The sequence below is a fragment of the Arvicanthis niloticus genome, chromosome X (assembly GCF_011762505.2).
Source record: "Arvicanthis niloticus isolate mArvNil1 chromosome X, mArvNil1.pat.X, whole genome shotgun sequence".
NCBI classification, from domain to species: domain Eukaryota; kingdom Metazoa; phylum Chordata; class Mammalia; order Rodentia; family Muridae; genus Arvicanthis; species Arvicanthis niloticus.
In genome coordinates this window covers 7037598-7062549 of record NC_047679.1, presented here as the reverse complement: position 1 = coordinate 7062549, position 24952 = coordinate 7037598, and the positions used below count along the sequence as shown (strand labels likewise).

Here is a 24952-nt window from a genome sequence, read left to right as displayed (position 1 = left end):
TACATATTGAGATCCTGTCTGTCTGTCTCTCCCCCCCCCCTATATATAGAGATTATATATCTATATATAATATAGATAGACATATATATATATAATATATATATTAGAATATGAGCTACACAACTTACTTTTTATCTTGATTTTGAGGATTTGTTTTTAAAGTGTGTAATTTTATATCATTTTGGCATTAAATACTTAGAAAAATGTTTATTTCCCATATATATTTTATGTATGGCTGCTGTGATAAGTTACTTATTATAAAACTCATGTTATTTGAGTACATATGTGGCAATCATGAGACATCTTAGCAAACCAATATTTTTACTTCCAAGAATCTCTTCTGTTAATAGGGGAAATGATTAGAATGTGATTTAAAAAGAAACTATGAGGAAGTATAGCTAGTTCATTGAAACCTTTGGTTTAGTTGTGAGCAAAAAGAAAATACAGGATATTTAAACCAATCCTTGGGTTAGGAGGTCAGGTCGTAGATGTCTAGTTTTGTGTATGTCATGGGTCTGTATGCATTGAGAATGTTGTTGGTCCCTGAGCTGTGCGACCCATCCTAAAGCATATAGAAAATATCATTCATTGTATAAAAAATGTTGTAATAGTTTGACATTGATATATATTTGTTAATATTTTAGAAGTTTCTTTAACAAATTGGGAATTTTTAAACTTATATTAGCTAAAAAGATCATATTTATAGCACATTTTGGGCCCATCTACCTTTATTCTAAGAAAGTTGAATACTGGATTATTTTGTTTTAAAAAATTCATGAGTCCCACTTTATTGCTCTTAAAGTTAGGTAAATGACAGTCAAACTGGCTTAGTCTAGCACAGTAGTACAGAAACAAACAATGAAAGTATGAAGACTTGATTCAGATTCCAGTGCTAGTATCTGCAAACCTGTTTGCTGTGCTAAGAAAATGTATCTCTTACTTAGATTTCAAACATGCAAGTGACAATAGCATCCAGTACATGACAGTCAATTAATAAATCAAAGTCTTTTAAAGGGTATCTTTTAACCTAATACTAAAACCATTCTGGGGCAGAATTAGTTTTAAGGAACCAAATACCAAAATACCAAAAATGGCCGTGTGCCTATTCTACTTAAACCTTAAGTGATTGTTGCATTTAAATATTTTTGTGAGTTAAGTGCTAGAATGTATAATATCTTTTTTATGATTTTAGCATTTATACTTTATGGGGATATTTCCCAATAAATTACTTTGTCAGGTATGGTAGTTCCCAACTTTAATCTCAGCACTTGGGATGGATGTGGAGGCATGAAGCTCACAAACTTAAGAGTAGCCTATGCTACATAGCAAGATGCCATTTTAGGAGTAAAAGAGAAGCGCTTACTGTGAATTTTTTTTCTCCTGTAAATTTTTTTAAAGTAATTTTTATGAGTACAATGCGTTTTTGCCTATTTTGTAAATATGCTTTTGGATTTTTATGTATTCTTTAAATTATATTTTAGTACTTTAAAAAAGTCTTCATGCTTTGTTTTGTTTTGAAACCTGGTTTTTAAATTACCTTTAGGAATGGATACAGCAGAACAACATTTTATCCATAGTTTTACGAGACAGTCTTCATCAACCACAATATGTAGAGAAACTAGAAAAGATTCTGCGCTTTGTTATAAAAGAAAAAGCTCTGACCTTGCAAGATCTTGATAATATCTGGGCAGCACAGGTAAGGCTCTTGAATTGAAACCTCTTAAATCCTTCTGGAAGAAATTGTCAATAATGCTTCAATAGTCAACAGTTCATATTTGGCAAAAGTTAAAGAGGCAAAAAATAAAATAATAAGGGAAACTGAGTGTACTTGTGTATATTTGCAATCTCAGCACATGGGAAGTGTACAAGTGGAGAATCGTGAAGCCTAAAGTAGCTTAGGCTTCAAAGTGCAAGCTTCTGACCCAGAAAATAAGGGCTAGGGATACAAACAGCTCAGTGGCACACTGTGCTTGACTTAGTACCAGAAAATAAAGTAATATCTGTTGGGAAAATAAATATACATCTATCATTGACCTCTTAATAGACTTAGTTCTTCAGTATAGTTAAATCACTCAATTCCAAAAGACTTAAAAACTTTTCAGAAGTATTAGCAACCTTTCTGAAAAGGTTTTAAAAGCTAGAAACTACATAAACATTGTTGAATTCTAATTTACAAAGCTTTTGGGCTTTTTTTTTTTTATCATATGTGAGTACACTGTAGCTGTCTCCAGACACCCCATAAGAGGGTATCGGATCCCATTACAGATGGTTGTGAGCCACCATGTGGTTGCTTAGATTTGAACTCATGACCTCCAGAAGAGCAAGTCAATGCTCTTAACCACTGAGCCATCTCAGCAGCCCAAAGCTTTTGTTTTTTGTTGTTTTCGGTTTTTACTTTATAGAAATACAGAAAATAGCTTTGCCTTTGAGTATTGAAAGTTCCAGTTTGGGAAATACTACTACTACTACTACTACTACTACTACTACTACTACTACTGCTACTGCTACTGCTACTACTACTAGTAGTACTAGTAGTAGCAGTAGTAGTAGCAGCAGCAGCAGCATTAGTAGTAGTATATTCAATAAACTAATTAAAAATTTGATATTTCCTAAAGTACATGTTAACTGTCAGATTTTAGATCTAAAGAATCAGTAGTTAATTTTATGTAGCGATTAATTGGTGATAATTTCCTGATGGTCATTAGCAATCAATATCTATATCTATATCTCTATATCTATATCTATATCTATATATATTGTTTCTACTGTTCACAGTCTAGTTTGCTATGTGATCTTTGTTTTTATTTATCAATAGGCAGGGAAACATGAAGCCATTGTAAAGAATGTACATGATCTACTGGCCAAATTGGCATGGGATTTTTCTCCTGAACAACTTGATCATCTTTTTGATTGCTTTAAGGTAATTATTAACACAGCAAAGTTATTACCATTTTATATTTAGATAGAATTGATTCATTAGAACTACAAGTTATTCTTAACCCACAAATACTTAAAAAGCTCATAAGACAGTTTCTGTTATGAAAGGACTTTATCTGGCTTGAAAGACTTTGCCAGTGTTTTCTTTCTAAGAAATTGATTTTCATTTCCATGATAGTGCTAATAGCCCTAATAAAGACTCTTGTTCACAATTCAGATTAGTATTTTCAATTTTTCCCAGTCTATTTTAGAAATAGGTTGAAGTGTAGAAAAGTAGGAAAGGAAGATTGTGAGGAACATAAGAGATGGCAATAGAAGAAATATCAATACAATGGTGTTCTGGTTATATATATTCAGGTAAAGCATAGCTTAATAGAAATGTAGCAGTTTACAAGGCAGTGCCAGACCATACAGTCACACTCACATTGGTTCTGTCATGTAATTTTATATAGTGTTAACAGTCTCATCAGTTTCTGAGATTCAGTGCATGGTTAATTGGTTAGTGAATTATTAATTAAGAACATAACATTATAATAGTGCTTACAAAGGGAGGGTCTTTTAACTATTGGCATTACATCATTATTCACCAAGTATTACTACTAAAAATAGTCATTCTGACTATTTTTGCTGTAACACTTTGGAAGGTTCTGTGGTGTCTCTGATGAAGTGTAATATTCTGAGACTGTCAGTATAGCTCAGCAGTAGAACAATTAGCTACCGTAACAAGGCTCTCAATCAATCCCAAAAGATTCTTGTATATATACAGCAGGTTGCATGTCTAAAAACACATGAACTGAAGTGGTTTGTAATAGCTACAAATGTCTCTGTAGAGAGGATATATAACAGATGTTCATATAATGGGATACTCCATGAGAATGGAAATAAACAAACCCTAATGATTTACCAACATGGATGAAGTTCATTGGCAGAATACTGAAAAAGGACTGAAACTATGTAGTAATTTCTGTACCTTGATTCAATTAACATAAACTTCAGAAAAAGTCCCAGATGGCTCCTAGGATTCTATTCACCACATACGGTTTTTAATGTAGGTAATGTTTACATAGATGTCTACACTGGGTACTCTTAAAATGAAACCAGTTTACATCTTCAGTGTATATTTCACGTAGGGGAAAAAATGACCCCAGGCATATTAAGTCAGTCACTAGGTATAAAGCCTAAAAGTCCATATTTTCATTAAGTTTCTAAGATTAGTTTTAACACATTAAAAGTTATAAATGGGATGTCTTGTTGAAAATTTTAGTGCTTTGAAGGGAACAAATTAATGAATGTTTGTTCATTTTTAAATATATCTTTCACATTTTACACTTGAAAAGATAAACTTGCTGTGTACACTTTCCCCATAAAAAACTGTAGAAATAATGTAAGCAGTTATTGTGAGTGCCCTAAAGTAAATAGTCATTCATTCTTCATGTTGAGGTGACTCCTGAAATAGTGGTGATATATGACCAGTGACAGCCTTGAAAGAAAAGAAATAAAACAATGATTACATCCTTTGGGTCTTCTTTCTCCCAGGATAATCTTTTGATAATTCCTTAATGATTAGTTCCTTAATGATTAATTTATTTTCCCCTTCGGATTAATAAATGTTTATCAAGAGCTTGGTAAATAACAAGCACTTTTTTTTGTTGTTGTTGTTAGAGTATATCTCACTTTGTATCCCTGGCTGCAAACTCACTGTGTAGACCAGGTTGGCCTCAAACTCAAGAGAGATCTATACTACCCTAAAATGAAGAGGAGAAAATGAAATAAGGTTTTCATGTCATTTAAATGTCTTTCTAGGCCAGTTGGACAAATGCAAGTAAAAAACAACGGGAAAAGCTCCTTGAGCTGATTCGTCGTCTTGCAGAAGATGATAAAGATGGTGTGATGGCACATAAAGTGTTGAACCTTCTGTGGAATCTAGCTCACAGTGATGATGTGCCTGTAGATATCATGGACTTGGCTCTCAGTGCTCACATCAAAATACTAGATTATAGTTGCTCCCAGGTAAGGAGGTGTTGTTTGGCTTGGTTGTATAACTTTTATGTTCCTACAGTACTAGTTAGGATGGCTAAAGTACAGAGCAATTTTAGGTTATTCTAACATTATCTTTCTAATGATTTCAAGAATTGATGTTCATCTAAGTCCGCCTTTCTTAGGCAGTTTTAAGAGCCAACTGAGTCTCTATGGAAGAGGAAGTACAAACAGTAGGTCATTTAGTGATAGTGTTGTCCTATGTATGGTAAAGGACTCAAATAGATCATAAAATATTAAAGCTGAGTTAGAAACTTTGGAGATAAATACTTCTTTGCTCATAAAAGATTAAGAACAATTAGTAGAATTTCCTAGGTAGTAGATCATAACATCAGGGTGTTACATGTTATGCATGATTCTGTGATGAGATAGAATCTTTTTTATGTTAAAACAATAAATCTCAAACCTAGTAAGTTGTAAGTCAAACTTTGCTGAATGTATGTGATAAATTTTAGTTATTTACTTTTTAGAGTTTGCTAGTGATCTGAAGTTAAGGCATACCTAGAGTACTTTAAAAAAATTAAACTCTTACAATTACAGTATAATATTTATCATGCTAATTTTATAAGAAAAACCAACTTTATAATTCCGTGAATTATTGGAATTTAGCTTAATTTCATTATAATATACATTTATCTTTAAATACTGTGACTTAAATAAGATAGAATTCTCCTGAGTATTGATCTTTATAAAACACTAAAATTGTTTAAGGACCGGGACACCCAAAAGATCCAGTGGATAGATCGCTTCATAGAAGAACTTCGCACAAATGACAAATGGGTCATTCCTGCACTGAAACAAATTAGAGAAATTTGTAGTTTGTTTGGTGAAGCACCTCAAAATTTGAGGTAAGACTTTTAAAACTGGACAATGTAAATATTTTTATTTATGGTTTGTTAATTTCAGTTTGTAAAAGAAAATTTTAAAGTTAATAGAGTAACAGGAAACTAAGAAAAGGGCTCCCTTTGGAACAAGAATCTTTTGTCATTCCTACCTCCTTTGTTTCATTGATGAGGAAAGGAAGCCATGATTAAAAGATCAGTATTAAAATCAAGGTGATCTTGCTGTTTCATGCTGTCACATGGTAGTTTTCACAAACAAAAGACTTTTTTTAATTTTAAAGTTAATTTAGAAGATTAAATTGCATGGAGATTTAAGTGATAGTAGATGGCATGATAGAACACTGAATTTTTTAATATCATTTTTTAAGATACTATCTTAGGCCAGGCATGGTGGTACACACTCTTTATCTAAGTGTTTAGGAATCAGAGGTAAATGGATTTCTGTGGTTTCCAGGCCAACCTGGTTTACACAGTGAGTTCTAGGCCAGCCAGGACTACAGAATGAAACCCTATCTCATGGGGAAAAAAATACACAAAAAAATCAGGTGATGAAGAGATGATACAGTGCTTAAGAATACTGGGTAGCCTTCCAGAGGACTGGACTTCAGCTCACAACTATTTGTAATTGGATTTTCAGGGGATCTCATGGCCAATTCAGGCCACAGTAGACACATGGTGCACAGACACTAACACATGTATTAAAAAGGAGGATTTTTTTTTTAAAAAGTGAATTAATGGATAAGATAAATGTACTATCTTAAGATTCCAAAATCTGTTTATTAAGTACAAATTGTCCTCTTTTTTTGGGAATGAGTTAAAATGGTTGGCATAGAAAGGAAAAATTATGTGGCATGAAAGAAAGCTGAGTGTAGTGGAACTAATGTTCATAGATGAAGTGTGAACAATGCAATCATATAATCTTGGGAGCATTCTCTAAATAATCATGGTTTCCTTGTATAATAAATTCAGATGGAGGAAAAACAATGTTTGTCAAAGTAATCTATGTTGAGTATGTTTAGCCCAGGGTACATGTGCCACTTGACCTTTCTGAAATCTAGCTGGTAGACATAGTATTCAGGTACTCTCTTAGAAATTAATGACCTTCTCTATACTAGAATGGTAGTATGAAAGTTGACTATGAAATTTGTTTTGTGACAAAACAAATTGAAAAGGAATTAAGTATCTTTTTAGTAACAAGAACAACTTGGCTGCAAACTAAATATTCCCAGGGTGTAACTTAAATAGCTAATAGTTTTTAAATTTTACTACATTCTTTTATTTTGGAGGGGAGGGGGAGTAGGAACTCATTTTTGTATGTCAGTCAGAAAGCAACATGTTCTCACTTTCCAAAATGAGGATAATGGGGATCAAACTCAGGTGTTCAAACTGACAGCAAATTCCTTTTCCTGTTAAGTCATCTGTTTGGATGATGATGGAGATGGTGGTGATGGTGGTGATATGGATATTGATATCGACATTGATTGATATTGGTAAAAAAAAAAAATAACCAGCAATTGCAATCAATACTAGTTATACAAAAAAGTTTGGATCTTTGTAATTTTCAAAACATCATGTTTTCTTATAAAAATGCTTTGCTACTGCCATATTACAGTAATAGGCACAAACTGATTCTTGATTTTCAAGTAATACAATTTTTATTTTTTAACACTAATTTTTAAAAATTGTTTAATGTCATTGAGGAAGTTAATGATTGAAGCTATATTTTCAGTTTTTAATTAGTAGCTAATAATTTAGTTGTAATAAACACTTGATTGCAAGACTTTAATTGCCTAATTATATTGTTAAGTTCTTCTCGTTTCAGTCAAAGTCAGCGAAGTCCCCATGTATTTTATCGCCATGACTTAATCAATCAACTTCAGCACAATCATGCCCTAGTTACTTTGGTAGCAGAAAACCTTGCAACTTACATGGAAAGTATGAGAATGTATGGCAGAGGTATGTATTGTAAGATAACTGAACTGTGAGAAGTAACAGTGATTGCTGTTTTCTATTAATTACCTTAGGAGTAACAATTTTATTTTTTAATTTTATTTAATCTTTTTACAGCCCAGACTTTATTCCCCTCCCGGTCCACCCTCTTGACTGTTCAACATCCCATACCTCCTCTCCTCCTACCCTACCCCCACCTATCCCCTACCCCCAACCCCATCTCCCTGAGCATGTCCCCACCCCCACCCCACCAGACTTCCCCACTCCCTGGGGCCTCCAGTCTCTTGAGGGTTAGGTGCATCTTCTCTGACTGAGTCTAGACCCAGACCCAGCAGTTTTCTGCTGTTATATGTGTTGGGGCCTCATATCAGCTGGTGTACACTGCCTGGTTGGTGGCCTAGTGTCTGAGAGATCTCAGGGGTCCAGGTCAGTTGAGAGTGCTGGTCCTCTTACAGGGCCACCAGCTTCTGTTCATTGGTTGGGTGGAAATACCTGCATCTAATTTTTTCAGCTTCTTGTTGTGTCTTTCAGAGGGTAGTCATGATAGGTCCCTTTTTGTGAACACTCCATAGCCTCAGTAATAGTGTCAGGCCTTGGGACCGTCCCTTGAGCTGGATCTCTGTTAGGGCCTGTCACTGGATCTCCTTTTCCTCAGGCTCTTCTCCATTTTTGTCCCTGCAGTTCTTTCAGACAGGAACAATTATGGGTCAGAATTTTTAACTGTGGGATGGCAACCCCATCCCTCACTTGATATCTTGTCTATCTGCTGGAGGTGGGCTCTACAGGTTCCCTCTCCCCACTATAAGGCATTTCATCCAAGGTCCCTCTGAGTCCTGAGAGTCTCCCACCTCCCAAGTCTCTACCAGTCAGAATTAAGAATTTCTTACGACCTTTTAAGATAGTGCCTGATTTGTTTTATTACTACATCACCTTTTAAGAACCTTTTGTTTTCTGTAAGTCTTAAATATCTTCCGTATGTGAAGCCTTATGTTAACATATTTTGACTTCTAAATAGATGTCATTATCTCTTTATGAGTGTGCTTATGTTATGTTTATAGTCCAGCATTCCCAAAAGAAAAGCTACCTCCTAATGTTCTGGTTTGTCCCCACAGCCATAGAGAACTTTATGTAGTTTCAGTGTTACAGACTGAATTATACATGATTCCTATATATACCATTCATTTGCCATGTTATAGGATTTGCAATGTACATATTAAAAATGAGGATTTGTAACACCATTTCATTAGAATAGACTCGACATTGAATTAAATTCATACTGCTTATAAGTCACCAAATTTTTGTTTTAACACTAAAAATTCAGATAAACATAATTAAAAACAACTCTCCAGATAGTTGACTCTGCTGTTAGATTTCTCCCCTTTGGGCCAGGTAAGTCCTCAATGAGGTGCCAGATAAAGCATTAACTAGTCAGCTGAGGAGCACCAAATAGTGATCTTTAATTATTTTAGTCTTAAATCGTTTCTCATCACCATGATAGAACATTGAAGGCCATATAGGTATACAGCCATGGGGTATATGTTCTATACCAAAGAAAACCAAAATTAGAGAAATAGAAAGGTCAAACATGGGATTAATTCATCAGACTTTTTCATTATCAGTACAGACTTTGCCCCAAGGTGTCATACAAGCTATATGTATATTTTTCTGCTGATTTTTATGTACTTAGATTTCATTCTCAAAAACTGGGGACTGTGGGAGGGGGGAGTATTTAGGAGGTGGTATATGTTTAGTTTATTTAGTTCAGCCTCACTAAGGTTTTCTACTCCATTTGAGTCAAATTCTACATGAATTACTGCTTTATCTTAGTTTTGTGGTCACAAGAATGCTTGCATTTTCAAGACTTTTCTTATATTGTCTATTTCTGTGTGTGAATATGTCAGTTTGCACATATATTATCCAAGTCTGATATATGACTGACTCAAACATAGTATTTTTTATGATCTTGACTAAGTTACTTATACTAAAACAATATCTGGCACATAGTAAGCACTGGATTTTTTTTATATTTTCCTCTGAATTCATTGATACCACACACCTCTTTGTCTTAATAAGTCTTTATAGTGAACACTTGTCTAAATATTTCAATATGGGCAAGAGGTTAATTTTTTTGCAAGAGGTAATTTTTAAAGCTACTAAAATCCTATTAAACTCACCAATAGTAATGCCTGCCAACATTTTTGAATTTTCAGTTGTACAGTAAATAACAGAATTTGTTGCTTATGCATAGTGAAGGTGTGTGAATCTCATTACAAATGAGATGTTTAGCAGAATAACATCAGACTTCCACAGTTCACTGATAATCTGAATTACAGGCAACCATTGTATCAGCATTAAGCATATGTTCTGTTCATATTTCCTTACCACAAGCATCTTCAGCTTGGGTGGGAATGCGTATCAGTCAGATGGTTAGAAGATGCCATCCTCTACATTTGGGTTGTTTTTTTTTTGTTTGTTTTTTTTTTGTTTTTGTTTTTTTTTGTTTTTGTTTTGTTTTTTTGTTTTGTTTTTTTGCCCATGTTCTTCACAATTTCGTCTCTCCCCTGCCCCCCTCCTCTGGAGAAAGGAAGGTCTTACTGTATAATTCAGGTTGTCTTGAAACTATAGACAAGGCTGCCCTTGGTCTCAGTGAAATCTGTTTGCTTCTGCCTCTCAAGTACTGGAACTAAAAGCATACACCACTATACCCAGCACCATCTTCTATATTAACTTTCTTAAATAAAGAAAGATGAACTTACTAAAATTCTTACCAATATTTGCTTATGTGTTGTAACTACTAATGCTTTCATGTGCTGGTGCTTACCAATCTTTCTGGAGGTTTTCTGTACAGACATCAAAGTATAAACTACCTTTCAGTTGTCACTGAAGCTTTTGTTCACTGGTAGGATAGTTATTGTGCTTACCTCAACACTTACTAGAAATATGATTTACCTCATCACTTTTCCTTGTTCTCAGCCATGAAAGTACAAAGTCTATATGGGTTTTTTAAATGCTGCATTAACTACTTTGTTAGCATTTTCTACCTACCTGGAGAAATGCCTTTTTTGGGGCCTAGAGCAGGGACTTCTTACTGGGAAAAGTATGAAAGTGATCAAAGAATCAAGTTTATGTCAAAAGAATGAAGGATTTGGCATTTATCAGCCAGAACTAGAACAAAATAATAAAAATAACTACATGCATTGAATAAATAAAATATAAACTCATATAAAGGAAAATAAAAGACTCAGTGAACTGCGACAAAACAAATTTTTAACTGGATAAAAATACAAAAATAATTTTAAAGTATCTAGAAATTTTTATAAGGAGTTATAACAAATAAGAAAAATCTAAATCTCAGAACTAGCAGTTGAGCCACAACTTGTTCATTTGTTTCTACAGTTAGCTTTACCATGAGGAAACAACTCTGGACTAGTTTGACTAAGGAGTAGTCCCCCTCCCCACAGCTCCTAGTCTAGGACTGCACTTGATTTCTTGCACAAGCTGCTGTCCTTCTTATTCTTAGTCCTTTGTTACAGATGCCCTTTTAAATATGCAGATGTGACTTCATTACCCTGCCCACTCAGTATCTGTGTAAGTTGAAACTTAACTCCAAATAATATAAGCCAGCCCTAATGCCCTAATTACCCCACCACAGCTGGCTCTAGTGGTCCATACCAGGGGAAATTAATGGCCCTATTTTCACCCCTGCACATATTGATAAGTCACAGATATCATTCTTGGAAAAGCTGTGTGCTGTTGTGCCTCTGATTCATATCTAGCGATACAGACAGATGATGTGCCCAAAGGGTGGAGAGAAGCCATAGAGACAGAGTTTCCACAGTTGGTTATATTTGAAGAAACCAGAACATTCCATGCCAAGTAAATTCTCTACAAAAAGATGGATGATGAACATCTAAAAGGGTTGTAGCTACCTTTTAACTGCTATTACCAAGTGAAATGGTACAGCAAACAAGTTTCTACCTGGAAGGCAAAATAAGCCCTTCTATGATCCCAGTCTCATTGAGGACTCAAAAATGCTGTTTGAGTGTGTTATGTTACATCACCCACTCAGAGCTGGATATGGAACAGATTGTGAAATTTCTTCAGAGAAATAATAGGTGGCTAGTAAGAACTTTAAAAGATGCTCAATGTCATTAATTTTTAAAATTTGAGTCAAAACCACATTTTAAGAGAAAGAGTATATTGTGATATAGGACAACACTTGGTATTGCTGAGACTGTTCAGAAATTGGATTTTCATTCTTTGTGGGCTTATTTACTAATTAGATTGGCAGTTCTTCTATGTATTAAACAGAATTTACCATAGCATGGTCCATACTCAAGTAAAATGGAAACAAACTTTTAAAAAATTGGAAATGAACATTTATAGCAAACTTGCTACAATAGCCAAAAGATAGAAATAATAAAAAGTGATGTGTGCATACAGTACAATATTGCTCAGCATATCAGAAGAATAACATGCTACAGTACACATGAATCTTGAAAACTTGCTAATTTGGGGGAGCACCGATAAAGACTATTATATAATTACACATATATGAAATGCCTCAAATAATACTATCTGGGGAATGCGTATGAAGAGGAAACAAAAATGATTTGTATAATCTCTGATATGAAAAATGTAGTATGCTACAAGACTGGTAATTACACAACTCTCTTAAAAACCTGAAGACTTTAAATTGTTAGGTTGATGATAATCATATTTTATTTGCTTGAATTGGGAGCAAACATGTTTAATCTCAGCACTCAGGAGACAGAAGCAAGCAGATTTCTGTTAGTTTATACAGATTTTCAGAATAGCCATGGCTACACAGAGAAACCTTGTCTTAAAAAACAAAAGTTTATTAGCAGATGAACTTGATTGATTTTGATGTATTTATTTTATTATATGTGAATGAGTGTTTTTCTAGTATGTATATGTGCACCATATACATGTGTGGTGCATGAATCAGTCAGAAAAGGACATCAGATCTCCTGGAAATAGTTACAGTTTGAGCTTATGTTGGGAAGTGAACCCAGCTCCCACAAAAGCAATAAGTAGTCTTACCCACTGAACCAGTTCTCCAACCCCAACTTAATTTTTCATACTGAATTCTAAAATGGCTCTCAAAACTTGATACTTAAAATAATGAGAACTGATTTTGTGTTGGTTATCTGCCAACTAATTTTCTAAGATTCATGAATTGATCATATATATTTCCTCCATGGGATACCTGCTATATAGACAATACAAGTCAGGAGTGGTTGTCTTCCTTATTTGCTAGCAAATAAGAGAATTGTTGGGACTATTTACAGTAAAATTATCAGCTTTTATTTGTTTGGTGTTTTGTTTTTGAGACAGGATCTTTCTATGTATCCCTACCTGGCCTGGAACTCAACTATATAGACCAACTGAACTCAGACAAAGATCTGCCTGCCCTGCCTCTTTCTCCCCATTGCTGAGAGTAAAGGGGTAAACCACCACTTCCCATGTAGTACAAAGCTAGAACTGTTTCAAAGCTGTATGTCCAAAGTGTTAAGAATTGAACACAGAATGGATTGTTAGGGCAGGTTGCTAAAAACCAGTGGGGCAAAAATAGCATCTTGACAGTGAAGAAGCCTGGGGGAAACCATTTCAACTATGTAATCAAAGTGAGCATCATGAGGATTGCCACAAAGTGACTTGATCTGCCTTCTGATTGTTAATACCAGGAGGATATAGTATCACTTCTCTAATATTCTTGCTCAGAATTTATAGCCCAAGTATATGAAGGAAGAAAGGGGTTCTAAAGAATTTGGTAGTACATTTAACAGACCATTTCCTTTGGGTTGTATAGAAGGAATGTATATTTTATTAGGATATTAGATGGGTTGGAAAGCACCAGTTATCAATGTACCAAGTATTAGATTTGCAGTTGCCTTATATAATGATAGACGATCAATGATTTTTAACTGACAAGTTACTTGGTTGAAATCAGCAGTGGTATGATTATCCATATATACATACATATATATATATATATATATATATATTATGTATATATGGATAGATGTATATAATATGCATCTTTTTATTTTTCTTAATTTGCAGACAATGAAGACTATGACCCACAAACTGTGAGACTGGGAAGTAGATATAGTCACGTTCAAGAAGTCCAAGAACGGCTTAACTTCCTTAGGTAGGTTTGTTTAATATCATTAGTATTGCTCTCTGACAAGAGTATACTGACTGAATATGCTGTCTTTTTTGATTTTTCCCTTTGCCACAGCTTCCTTTGTTGCTGAATGCTTTAAGATTAGTGAGTGGATTGTAACATTCATCTCATTTTTTTAAGCTGTAGGGTAAAGTTCTCATATTTGTTTTTGCTGGAAATGTTTACTTTTAGAGAACAATTTTTTAGATACTTACGTTCCAAATGTTGACCCCCCCCACCGTTCTCCCTCCCAGAGTTCTTCACCCCATACCCCCTCCCTAGAGGACAAATTTTTATACATTGATACAAACCAGAGACCCATACTATCATTAGTACCATTGGGACTAAGCAATTGAGAGAAAATTTCTTTTGGACCTAATCGGTGAGTCCTGTAGTACCTTGTTCTACAGTGTCTGGCAAAGGCAATTTGAAATCAGGTTATTAATAACATTGTCTCTAAGAAGGATAAGGAAAATGTGTGTTTTCATTAAACCACAAAGATTTGTTCCATGATACGGTTTTTAGTGAGTATGCCTTTAAAGCTTTGAAAAGTTTATAAAAGGGTTACACCTTAAGAAGTCAGACAAGGGGCTGGAGAGATGGCTCAGCAGTTAAGAGCACAGACTGCTCTTTCAGAGATCCTGAGTTCAATTTCCAGCAACTACTTGGTGGCTCACAACCATTTGTAATTGGATCTGATGCCCTCTTCTGCTGTGTCTGAAGACAGCTACAGTGTACATTAAATGAATAAATAGATCTTTTTTAAAAAAAAAAAAAAGTTAGACAGTGCTAAGTATCAATACTTCTGAAAATTGGTTGCTCTGATACAGGTCCTGGAGAGTATTTTTGTGTTGTCCCCTCCCCTTAATTGTTGACTTAATTTTATTGAGCTCTTTTGTTTTGGGGGAGAGAATAGGATTGTATAATGATTTTAACTTGAGAAAAACTCTTCCATCTTTTAAGAATGTTGGCATTTGTTTAAAGTTGATGCTCTTCAACCACTTAGGTAGAAGTGAGTCATATTTATTGATAACCTGTTTTGTATCCCTTCAGCTTACTAGAACTAGAAAATCGTGCAAGCCCCTTTGCCATATTCAAGTTTTGAATTTAAGAAGTATTACAGCCCCAGTTGGTTGTGTTAGTACTTATGTGTGAATAATAGCAGCTCAACTAGAGGCAAAAGAACCTTATTTTTATACCTCTTTTATTTTAGCTTGTGTTAATAAACACTTTATATTTTACCTCCTATTTGACCAATAAGAAAGAATCAGGTGTTTTAGAATAACCAGTGTTTCTGTGTGTAGTCCTGGCTGTCTTGGAACTCAGATTAAAAACTGAGAAACAAGTTCAATATATATATATATAATTGTGGTATAGGTATTATTTCATACATAAACAGGTATGTTGTATTTCAGGATAAATGCCAAATAAATTAATTTTTTTATGTTTTTCTAAGATTTTTATTGAAGGATGGCCAGCTGTGGCTGTGTGCTCCCCAGGCAAAACAAATATGGAAGTGCTTAGCAGAGAATGCAGTTTATCTTTGTGACCGTGAAGCCTGTTTTAAGTGGTATTCCAAATTAATGGGAGACGAACCAGACTTAGATCCTGATATCAATAAGGACTTCTTTGAAAGCAATGTGCTTCAGCTTGATCCTTCCCTATTAACTGAAAACGGGATGAAATGTTTTGAGAGATTCTTCAAAGCTGTGAATTGTCGAGAAGGAAAACTAGTAGCAAAAAGAAGAGCATATATGATGGATGATTTGGAATTGATAGGATTAGACTATCTTTGGAGGGTAAGTCAAAACTAGGAGCTCTGTCAACATTGTACCTGATGTATGAATAAGTAACTATAACTAAAAATGTGGCATATAAGCTATAAATGTGTTCTTTGATGCTTGTCTCAGGAGTCTGGGATTTATCATTATCTTGCATTTGTGTGTTCCTTACTAGCATTGTTTAACATTCTTCTAAATCTAGAAATGTATAATGTTGATCTATTGAAAGCTAAAGTGTCTTTTATGATATTTTATATTTCTATCATTAAAACTTGGGTTTGTTATATAGCTGCTTCTGTTTTAACTTATGTTTTAGATGTCTGCAAATCATATACATATACCAAGGTATTTCCTGTGGTATTTGAGTACTTAACACTTTTCAAATAAAGTTTGGAGTTTTAGGACATTAGTCTGTTTTATAAGCAATGAAAGGGCTTGAAAGGCAGTGCATACTTAAGCATAAAATAAGCCCCAGATTCAGTCTCCAGCACATATTTTAATGTTGCAGACCCTTTTCTAAATCCAAATTTGCACTTCAGATAAAACGAGTGGGTGGCACATATTTGAAAAGTAGAGTTCTAGGCCAGCCTAAGGCTACAGATACAGAATAACATCCTGCCTTCCAAAGATAATAGTAGCAATCATTAAACTTTACATGATAATGTAAAATGTAAACATAGTTGAATAGAGGAAACCTGTGTATTTTTGTTCATTGTCTCCAGGCTTCTTAATCTTGCTTTCTCCAAACCTCTTTACAGGGATCAATCAGCCTTGATACATTTTATCTAAACACTATAGAGTGTATAACAGAGTTTGAAAACCACCAATGTAAATAGGTGTGGATTGTAAATATTGTAGAACTGAGAGAAGGGAGAATTTTTATTCTAATCTGTATTCAAGTAGCATCTTGCTTTTTTTCTCACTAGTTTAAATTCCTCCTTGAAAGCCCCACACTTTGGTCAAACCATATTTTATTTGGACTAAATTTTAAAAGTTGCATTCTTTGATTCATTTGTCTCATTTACTTAGTCAGCTTAACCATTATGTTGAATAGTGTGTTGAAAATAACTAAAGCTATGATTTGAATATAAATGCTCAATGAAACATTTCTTGAGAAACATTAATTTTTTTTAATATAGGTTGTAATTCAGAGTAATGATGATATTGCCTGCCGAGCTATTGATCTCCTTAAAGAGATATACACAAACCTTGGTCCAAGGCTGCAGGTCAATCAGGTGAGTTTCAGTATGCATTAAAACTAGTATAAACTAGAATTCCAATTGATTGAACTATAATCCTTATAAGATTTTTCTCTTTAATTCAAAATTAACTGGAAATTGTTTTTGTTTCATCTACTAAAAACACATATAATAGCTGGATGTGGTGGTATATTCCTGTGATCTCGGTATCTGAGGGCTTGGGGCAGGAAAATCCCAGGTTTTGAGCTGGTTTGGACTATATAGTGGCACTTTGCCTCAAAATACACACACACATAAAATACTTATAGAATACTATTTAAATGAATCTTGCCTTGATAATAATCTTGAAGTGGTTGGGTTACGTTGAATGTCTATTATGTATTGAAATACTAGTGACTATGCTGAGTTTTTTTCGTAACTAGTACATATCCTCTAAATTTCTTTTTTATCTCATACTTATTTGACATTAGTTTCTCTTCAAATAACTATCTGCCAAAAATATTGTTTAGAGCAATGTTGTTACATGTTCTCATCTCTATTTGGTCCATTATATTTGTAGGTGGTGATCCATGAAGACTTCATTCAGTCTTGCTTTGATCGTTTGAAAGCATCTTATGACACTTTGTGTGTTTTGGATGGTGACAAAGACAGTATTAATTGTGCAAGACAGGAAGCTGTTCGAATGGTCCGAGTATTAACTGTTCTAAGAGAATATATAAATGAATGTGACAGTGATTATCATGAAGAAAGAACAATTTTGCCTATGTCCAGGTTTGTGAATAACTGATAACATGGATTAATTTTTAGTTGCTTGGTATTTTCCTAACCCATTTCCCTGTTTATAAGTGTGTACAAGGGAAAGAGAAGAAATGAGATTTATCTTTTTGAAAATGTATCTTAACCTTTAAAAACATAAGTATCTTATGGAAATGTTTGCTCATTTTGTGGTAGAATAGTTTATTAGGGAAGAAAGCACTCATAGGAGAAGTAAGTCAGAGCTTCTAGAGCTTTTTAAAAAAAAGTTCGTGATTATTTTCTTTTGCTTAAACATGTTCTCACTGTGTAGCATTCAGGATGGCCTTAAACTTAGATTATCACTGCTTCCCCTGAGCAGGGATTATGTGTCCAGCATCCTGTCTTTTTTAAATAATAGACCTTTTATTTCTTCAATGTCAGCTTTTATTTTATTAATTTTCTTGTTACATAAAAAAAAATTATTTTGTGTGTGTGTGGCCATGCGTGTGTCATGGTGTAAGTGTAGAGACCAGAGGACTGTTTGAAGGAGTCGGTCTTTTCTTTTATCATTGGGTCATTTGGTTCTCAGGGACCATTGAGTCTTCAGGTTTGGTAGCAACCCCCTTTATATACTGAAACACCTCATAAGCCCCAAGTTTCAATATAATTGTGTGTTATATACACATTTTTATGTGTGGAGGTATGCTCACCATGCTCCTTTGTGGAAGTCAGCAGTAGACTTTAGATGTCCTATTCTGTCACTCTCTGCCTTATTATTCCATTTAGACTGTTCTCTCGATGAGCTAGGAACTAGACAGCCAGCAAACCCCAGTCATCATATTTTTGCCACCCACACTTTTAGAATTAAAAGTAAGTTCTAGCTCAGCCAAGGCTCCATAATATAGTGACATTCTCTTACAAAATAGAAAAAAAAACATAGTACATAGTTATACTTTTTTTCCCTTTTTAAGATTTAGTTTTATTTTGTTGTGTATGAGGGTTTGCTTACATGTTTATATGTGTTCCACATGCATGTCTGGTACTCTTGGAGGTCAGAAACAAGCATTAGATCTCCTGGGACTAGAGTTATAGACACTTGAGCCCTGTAAGATGAGCCATGTAGGTACTAAAAACCTAACCTGGTTCTTCTGCACCCTATCTCAAACAACAACATAATAGTATACTCAGATTGAAAAGTACTTCAACTGAATTCTTAAAACCTCACTTGACAAGTAACCAATGTAGCTAAAACATACTTTCAGATAGTTTAATTGTGTTTATTTTAAGGTCTTACCATTTAATAGTTCAAATGATACTTATGTTAAGTTGTTCCTTGATGATATAATTTCATATTTTTTGTATCATACCTTCAAAATAAAATGTCAACATAATATAGTTTTGGAATGACTTTTTGGGCAATTCTGGGCAGTAGTGCCTCTAATCCCAGTACTCAGGCAGAGAATGGTAGATCTCTCCCAGTTGAGGGCAGCTTGGTCTACATAGCAAGTTCTAGGCCAGCCACAGTGAGACCCAGTCTCACAAATAAAGTTCAGACAAAATTTGTAACAGCTTTTTTGTTGATGTTCTCAAGGTAAATTTTATCGCATATTTATAAAAGCAAGGATTAGTGATTTGAGTTTTACAAGTATGGAAGTGAATGAATGTTCCTACTATTGTCTGTGTCTTAGTTGGGGGCTGGTTGGATATAGTTGCTTGGAGTGCTCCTCCTGGCCTTAAATTTGTAATCCTTCTTCCTCAGCAATTGCTGGGGTTTCTGGAATGAGGCACCATGCCTGATATTTGTATTAATTTTTATAGGTCAATACATTATTTTATATGACTGTGGGCATAAAAGTTCTAACAGTAGAATATAGTCATTGTGTTTTGGATGCTGGAGTATTTAAAGTTAAAAGAATAAAGGATTTTTATTTTCAGGGCACTAAAAGGTCTTCAATTCACTTTTATTTAATAAGAAAATAACGTTTCATCTTTATTTTCTTGGCAGCTAAATTTGGAGATTTGCTGAATATAGTATTTTCCATTTCTTTTCTCCACCAGAGCTTTCCGTGGTAAACACCTCTCTTTTATAGTTCGATTTCCAAACCAGGGCAGACAAGTAGATGACTTGGAGGTTTGGTCTCATACAAATGATACCATTGGTTCAGTTCGACGATGCATACTCAATCGCATTAAAGCCAATGTAGCTCATACAAAAATTGAACTCTTTGTGGGTGGTGAGCTTATTGATCCTGGAGATGACAGAAAGTTGATTGGACAATTAAACCTAAAAGATAAATCAGTAAGTATACTTCCTGAAAAATTTTTAAACAGAACCTCATCCTGTATTTCATTGTTGAATATTTATTATGTAATCTTAATGTCAGATGCTAGGGTTATAACACAAACTCAGACATTCATTGATACACTTAGAATATGTCAAAACAAGTAGTTATAACAGTACGTTTAAAATGTACTTTTGAAAATATTAACATCTAACTTTTGTTTCATTATTTTATGTATATGTTTTTTTTTTGTATGCACGTAATATCTGTACCATGTGTGTGCCCGGTGCCCTTGAAAATCAGAAGAGGGCATTGGATCTCCTAGAACTGGAGTTACAAACCATTGTGAACTGCTATGTGGGTGCTAGGAATGGAACCCAGGTCCCCTACAAGAGTAGCCAGTGCTCTTAATCACTGAGCTACCTCTCCAGCCCCAGCATCAAGTTTTCTGTTTTCTATTGTTTTTTTTCCTTGTCTTTGATTCTACTAACATATATCATTTTCAGCTAATTACAGCCAAACTTACACAAATAAGCTCCAATATGCCTTCAAGTCCTGATAGCTCCTCTGATTCCTCAACTGGATCTCCTGGAAACCATGGTAATCATTACAGTGACGGCCCCAATCCAGAAGTGGAAAGCTGTTTGCCTGGAGTGGTAAGTATATTCAGTTGTACAAAACATTATACTTATTGAGAATTGTCGAGAATAGAAAATACATAAACAAGCATTTTTTTGTTGTTGTTGAAGAACTCTTTGTTTAATGAGGTAAAATATCTACACACTTATCCTTCAACTTGAATGAAGCCCTCTGAAATGTAATTGTAACTCAGTTGAAATTTAAACCAAAACTTTCCTCTAGTTAATAACTATTTGGTTATATTTGCATATAATTAATCTATTGAAATTTAATTACAACATTTTGGTATATAAATTTAGAAAGCTACAACTGTCTTACATATTTGTTCTGTAAAATGAATCCTTTAAAAACTTTGTATTTAGGGAATTATGTGTAATCTTATTGTATCCAAACAAAACACTGACATCTCCTATTAGCCTCTGCTTTCACTTCATAAGAACTTTAATGACTGCAGTAACACCATCCACTCCAGTCTAAGAACAAACTGGTTAGAAATTTAGTAATGGCATGGTGGCAGTTTCACTGTGTTCAGAGTCCTCTTAAGTTATATGCAGATGAGAAATAGTGTAATAAAACAGTCAAAAGGTATCACAAATACGGCTCAGATGATGTTTTAGGCCTGCACCACAAAGAATTTGTACAGGTGAGATGAGCAAGAATAACAGAAGTAGTCTCCTGTGTGACTGCCTGAGTCTCATGGGGGGGAAAAAAAAACAATAACAGAAGTAACAGAAGCAAAGTATGGAGATAAGCTTTTAGGAAGACCCTTTTTGAAGCCCAGGAGTAATTTTTCAGCTAATTATTTTTGTCTTATATTCTAGATAATGTCACTTCATCCCAGATACATCTCTTTCCTTTGGCAAGTTGCAGACTTAGGGAGCAGCCTAAATATGCCACCTCTTAGAGATGGAGCAAGAGTGCTTATGAAACTTATGCCGCCAGGTAAGACGTTTTCAATGAAGACATAATGCATGCTAACAATAGAAGGTATATTAACAAATTCCTCTTCTAAATGAACCATATATCAGTGGTTGATAAACTAGCCTGTAAGCCAAAATCTCCTAACAACTTATTTTTATACAGTCAAACACTTAAAGTATCTAAATTTTTCAAGGGCTAAAATAAAATCAGAACAGTATCTGTGTGGAGTTTTGTGAGGTGGCTCAATGGGTAAAGGTGTGTACCTGTAAATTTGATGAACTGTAGAAGAGAACTGACTCCCTTCAGCTGTCCTCTGACATCCATACATTTACCATTCACTCACACATCCACACCTACAAATAAATTAATAAAATTGTTTTAAGTTTTGACACCAGATTCTATGAAATTTTAGTATCTGTAATCTTTTCAGTTTTGCTGTCTTACAGCTATACCCATTTATTTAGATATTATTAGCAAAGTTTTGTTGATCAACAGCTGAGAGCTCAGTAGCAGAGACCAGGTTGCCCAAAGTTTTAAAATAATGGAGTATGGCCAGTTGCAGAACTTGTTTGCCTGGGGCCAGTAAGATGGCTCAGTAGGTAAAGGTGCTTGCCACCAACCTTGAAGACCTGAATTTGATCCCTGAGACCCACATGGTGGAAAGAGAATTAATTTCTCCAAGTTATACTCTTGACTTCACTTGGGTGCCCATGACACAAGCACATAAACAGTTGTGCACACAAATACAAATAAAGTTGTACTCAGACTTCTATGTGTGAGCTGTGTCAGGTGTGTACTCACACAGCTTACATGTTCTCGTTCTCTCTCTCTCTCTCTCTCTCTCTCTCTCTCTCACACACACACACACACACACACACACACAAATTGATTAACTTAACAGTTTAAAATCAAGCTATAGTGTCCAAACAGTGAACATTTGATTAATGCATTGCTTTACCAAACAGAATGAGTTGTTTTTCCTAAGAGCTACCTCCTTCCAGGAGTTTAAAGATTATTTTTAAATATGCCAAAGTCTATTTTAAGCTCTTCACAGTCTCTCTTCTCTGTCTGTCTGTTGCATTCTCTCTTGCTCACTCTCTGAGACAGAGTCTTACTATGTAGGTTTTGCTGGCCTAGAATGTACAGATCACTTGCCTCTATCTCCTAGTGCTTGGATTAAAGATTTGCACCACTGTGCTTTCCTGGAGTTACTTTTTTAAATAATCCATTGCTATAATTATGTAATTACTTGGATCTGGGTATCCTTCAAAGAAACTTGATGAAAGAATAATCTAAGTCAGAAGCTTACAAACTGTAAACCCATATGATTGGAAGCCTGCTCACTTTTCTGAATTGCTCTGAAAAGCATAAGTTGTCCTTTACTTTTTTCTAAACATGCTTTTCTTAACACTCGGGATTTCCCCAAGTGCTTTTGGCTTTCTTACTCTTTCTCTAAAGCTTCTCTTCCTGCCATGTGGTTTCTACTTCCTTGTCAGTTTAAATATAAGCATTACCTTCCTTCTCCTTCATTTCCCTCCTTCAGGCAGCTGCTGAAATTTTACAGCTTACCTGCCCAGAGGTTTTTCTTTTAAACTGTAATAAAATTGTCCTTCATTTTCCAAAAATTATGTAAACCCAAGACCCATAGCCATTTATTGATGGCAAGTTTATGGATAGGTTTTTCACACTATATTTTATAATGAAAAGCTTATATATGATCAGGGACCTGAAATCATTTAGTTATGCATATGTATAAGAGCTGGAGTGGCCACAAAGCAATCCTTTGGTTAAGACTCCAGATATATAAATTTTAAGCCAAAACCATTTTTGTTTAGAATTAATTGTTTTTTTTAAGGTTTTGTTTGGTTGTCTTTTGATAGAGTCTTGCTAAATATTTCTACTGAACCATTTCACTTAAACTCATTTCTTTGCTTCTACTTCTTTTTGGAAGTAGAAGGTGGAATGAAGATTCCATCCTTCATTCAAGATTTTTGCTTTTTGTTTTGTTTTCTGAGACAGTGTGTCACTATGTAGTACTGGATATCTTGGGACTCCAGGTTGACTTCAAACTCAGAGCTCTGCCCTCTGCACTGAGATTAAAGGTTTGCACCACAGTGCAAGGCTTCTTTTCTCACTTTCTCTCTCTTAATGTTTGAATTTTTATAAGGTTCAGTTTCTTTTTTTTTTTTTTTTTTTTTGGTTTTTCGAGACAGGGTTTCTCTGTATAGCCTTGGCTGTCCTGGAACTCACTCTGTAGACCAGGCTGGCCTTGAACTCAGAAATCCGCCTGCCTCTGCCTCCCAAGTGCTGGGATTAAAGGCATGTGCCACCACCGCCTGGCAAGGTTCAGTTTCTTAAGTACTGTGATGTCTTTTGGTGAAACAAACTAGGTAATCTGAATTTCATAATAAAGCAGGAAATAAACTTGGAGGTAAAAACTATTGCTGTTATTTACATTTCCTTTGGAAGTGGGGTTCTTTTGGGTTGTTTGTTTGTTTGTTTGTTTATTTTAAATCAGTCTCCAGCAGCTGGATAGAGAGCATGTTGACTGGAGGCTCCTGGATGATAGATAGTTCCTCTATGTTTAGGCTGGCTGATTAAAAGGCTCTGATTGGTGTTTTGGTTCTCTCTCTTTTGTTTACTTTTAAATCAACCCAAGTATGGTCCTGTATTACAGAAACTCAACTGAATGTAACTGAATGTATAGCTTAACTGAATCGTTTGCTGTTTTATGCATGCTCTTGAAATTGCTAGAAGTGATATAGATGTTAATTGTGTTTTATGCCTCTCTCTTTTACAGATAGTACAACAATAGAAAAATTGAGAGCTATTTGTTTGGACCATGCCAAACTTGGAGAAAGCAGCCTTAGTCCATCTCTTGACTCACTTTTCTTTGGTCCTTCAGCCTCACAAGTGCTATACCTAACAGAGGTTAGTTTTTTTGTTTTGTTTTGGTTTTGTTTTTCATTTTGGACTTAGTTCTTGTTTAAACTTGATCTTGTACTGCTATGAAGAGTGTGGATAAGATTATAAGGTGGTTTTGAAGTGATCAATGTCTTAAGCAGTTTTGATGGTAAAATGGAGGTTATGTCTTAAATCCCTTTTAATACAATCCTTCTCTTCTCCCTCTTTCCCTTCTATTTTCAGGTAGTCTATGCCTTGTTAATGCCTGCTGGTGCACCTCTGGCTGATGATTCTTCTGATTTTCAGTTTCACTTCTTGAAAAGTGGTGGTCTGCCCCTTGTCCTGAGTATGCTAACCAGAAATAACTTCCTACCAAATGCAGATATGGAAACTCGAAGGGGTGCCTACCTCAATGCTCTTAAAATAGCCAAACTATTACTAACTGCCATTGGCTATGGTCATGTTCGTGCTGTGGCAGAAGCTTGTCAGCCAGGTGTAGAAGGAGTGAATCCTATGACATCGGTAATACAGACTT

At 34.8% G+C, this 24952-nt stretch overlaps 1 protein-coding gene across 9 annotated transcripts in view; it reads left to right on the top strand.

Moving 5' to 3' along the window:
* Usp9x (ubiquitin specific peptidase 9 X-linked) overlaps positions 1-24952 on the top strand; it is a 136704-nt gene that overhangs the window by 73019 nt on the left and 38733 nt on the right. For 7 of the 9 annotated variants that reach the window (XM_076918647.1, XM_076918645.1, XM_076918649.1 and 4 more), the window contains 14 exons: positions 1544-1696; positions 2816-2920; positions 4741-4947; positions 5686-5822; positions 7624-7772; positions 13854-13941; positions 15413-15755; positions 16877-16972; positions 17496-17707; positions 19730-19970; positions 20460-20609; positions 21414-21534; positions 24314-24444; positions 24661-24939. In XM_076918647.1, coding sequence (XP_076774762.1) covers positions 1544-1696; positions 2816-2920; positions 4741-4947; positions 5686-5822; positions 7624-7772; positions 13854-13941; positions 15413-15755; positions 16877-16972; positions 17496-17707; positions 19730-19970; positions 20460-20609; positions 21414-21534; positions 24314-24444; positions 24661-24939 — 2412 coding nt within the window. The remainder of the gene's footprint in view (positions 1-1543; positions 1697-2815; positions 2921-4740; positions 4948-5685; positions 5823-7623; positions 7773-13853; positions 13942-15412; positions 15756-16876; positions 16973-17495; positions 17708-19729; positions 19971-20459; positions 20610-21413; positions 21535-24313; positions 24445-24660; positions 24940-24952) is intronic. The other 2 variants (XM_034486192.2, XM_076918652.1) reach the window with 1 other exon arrangement.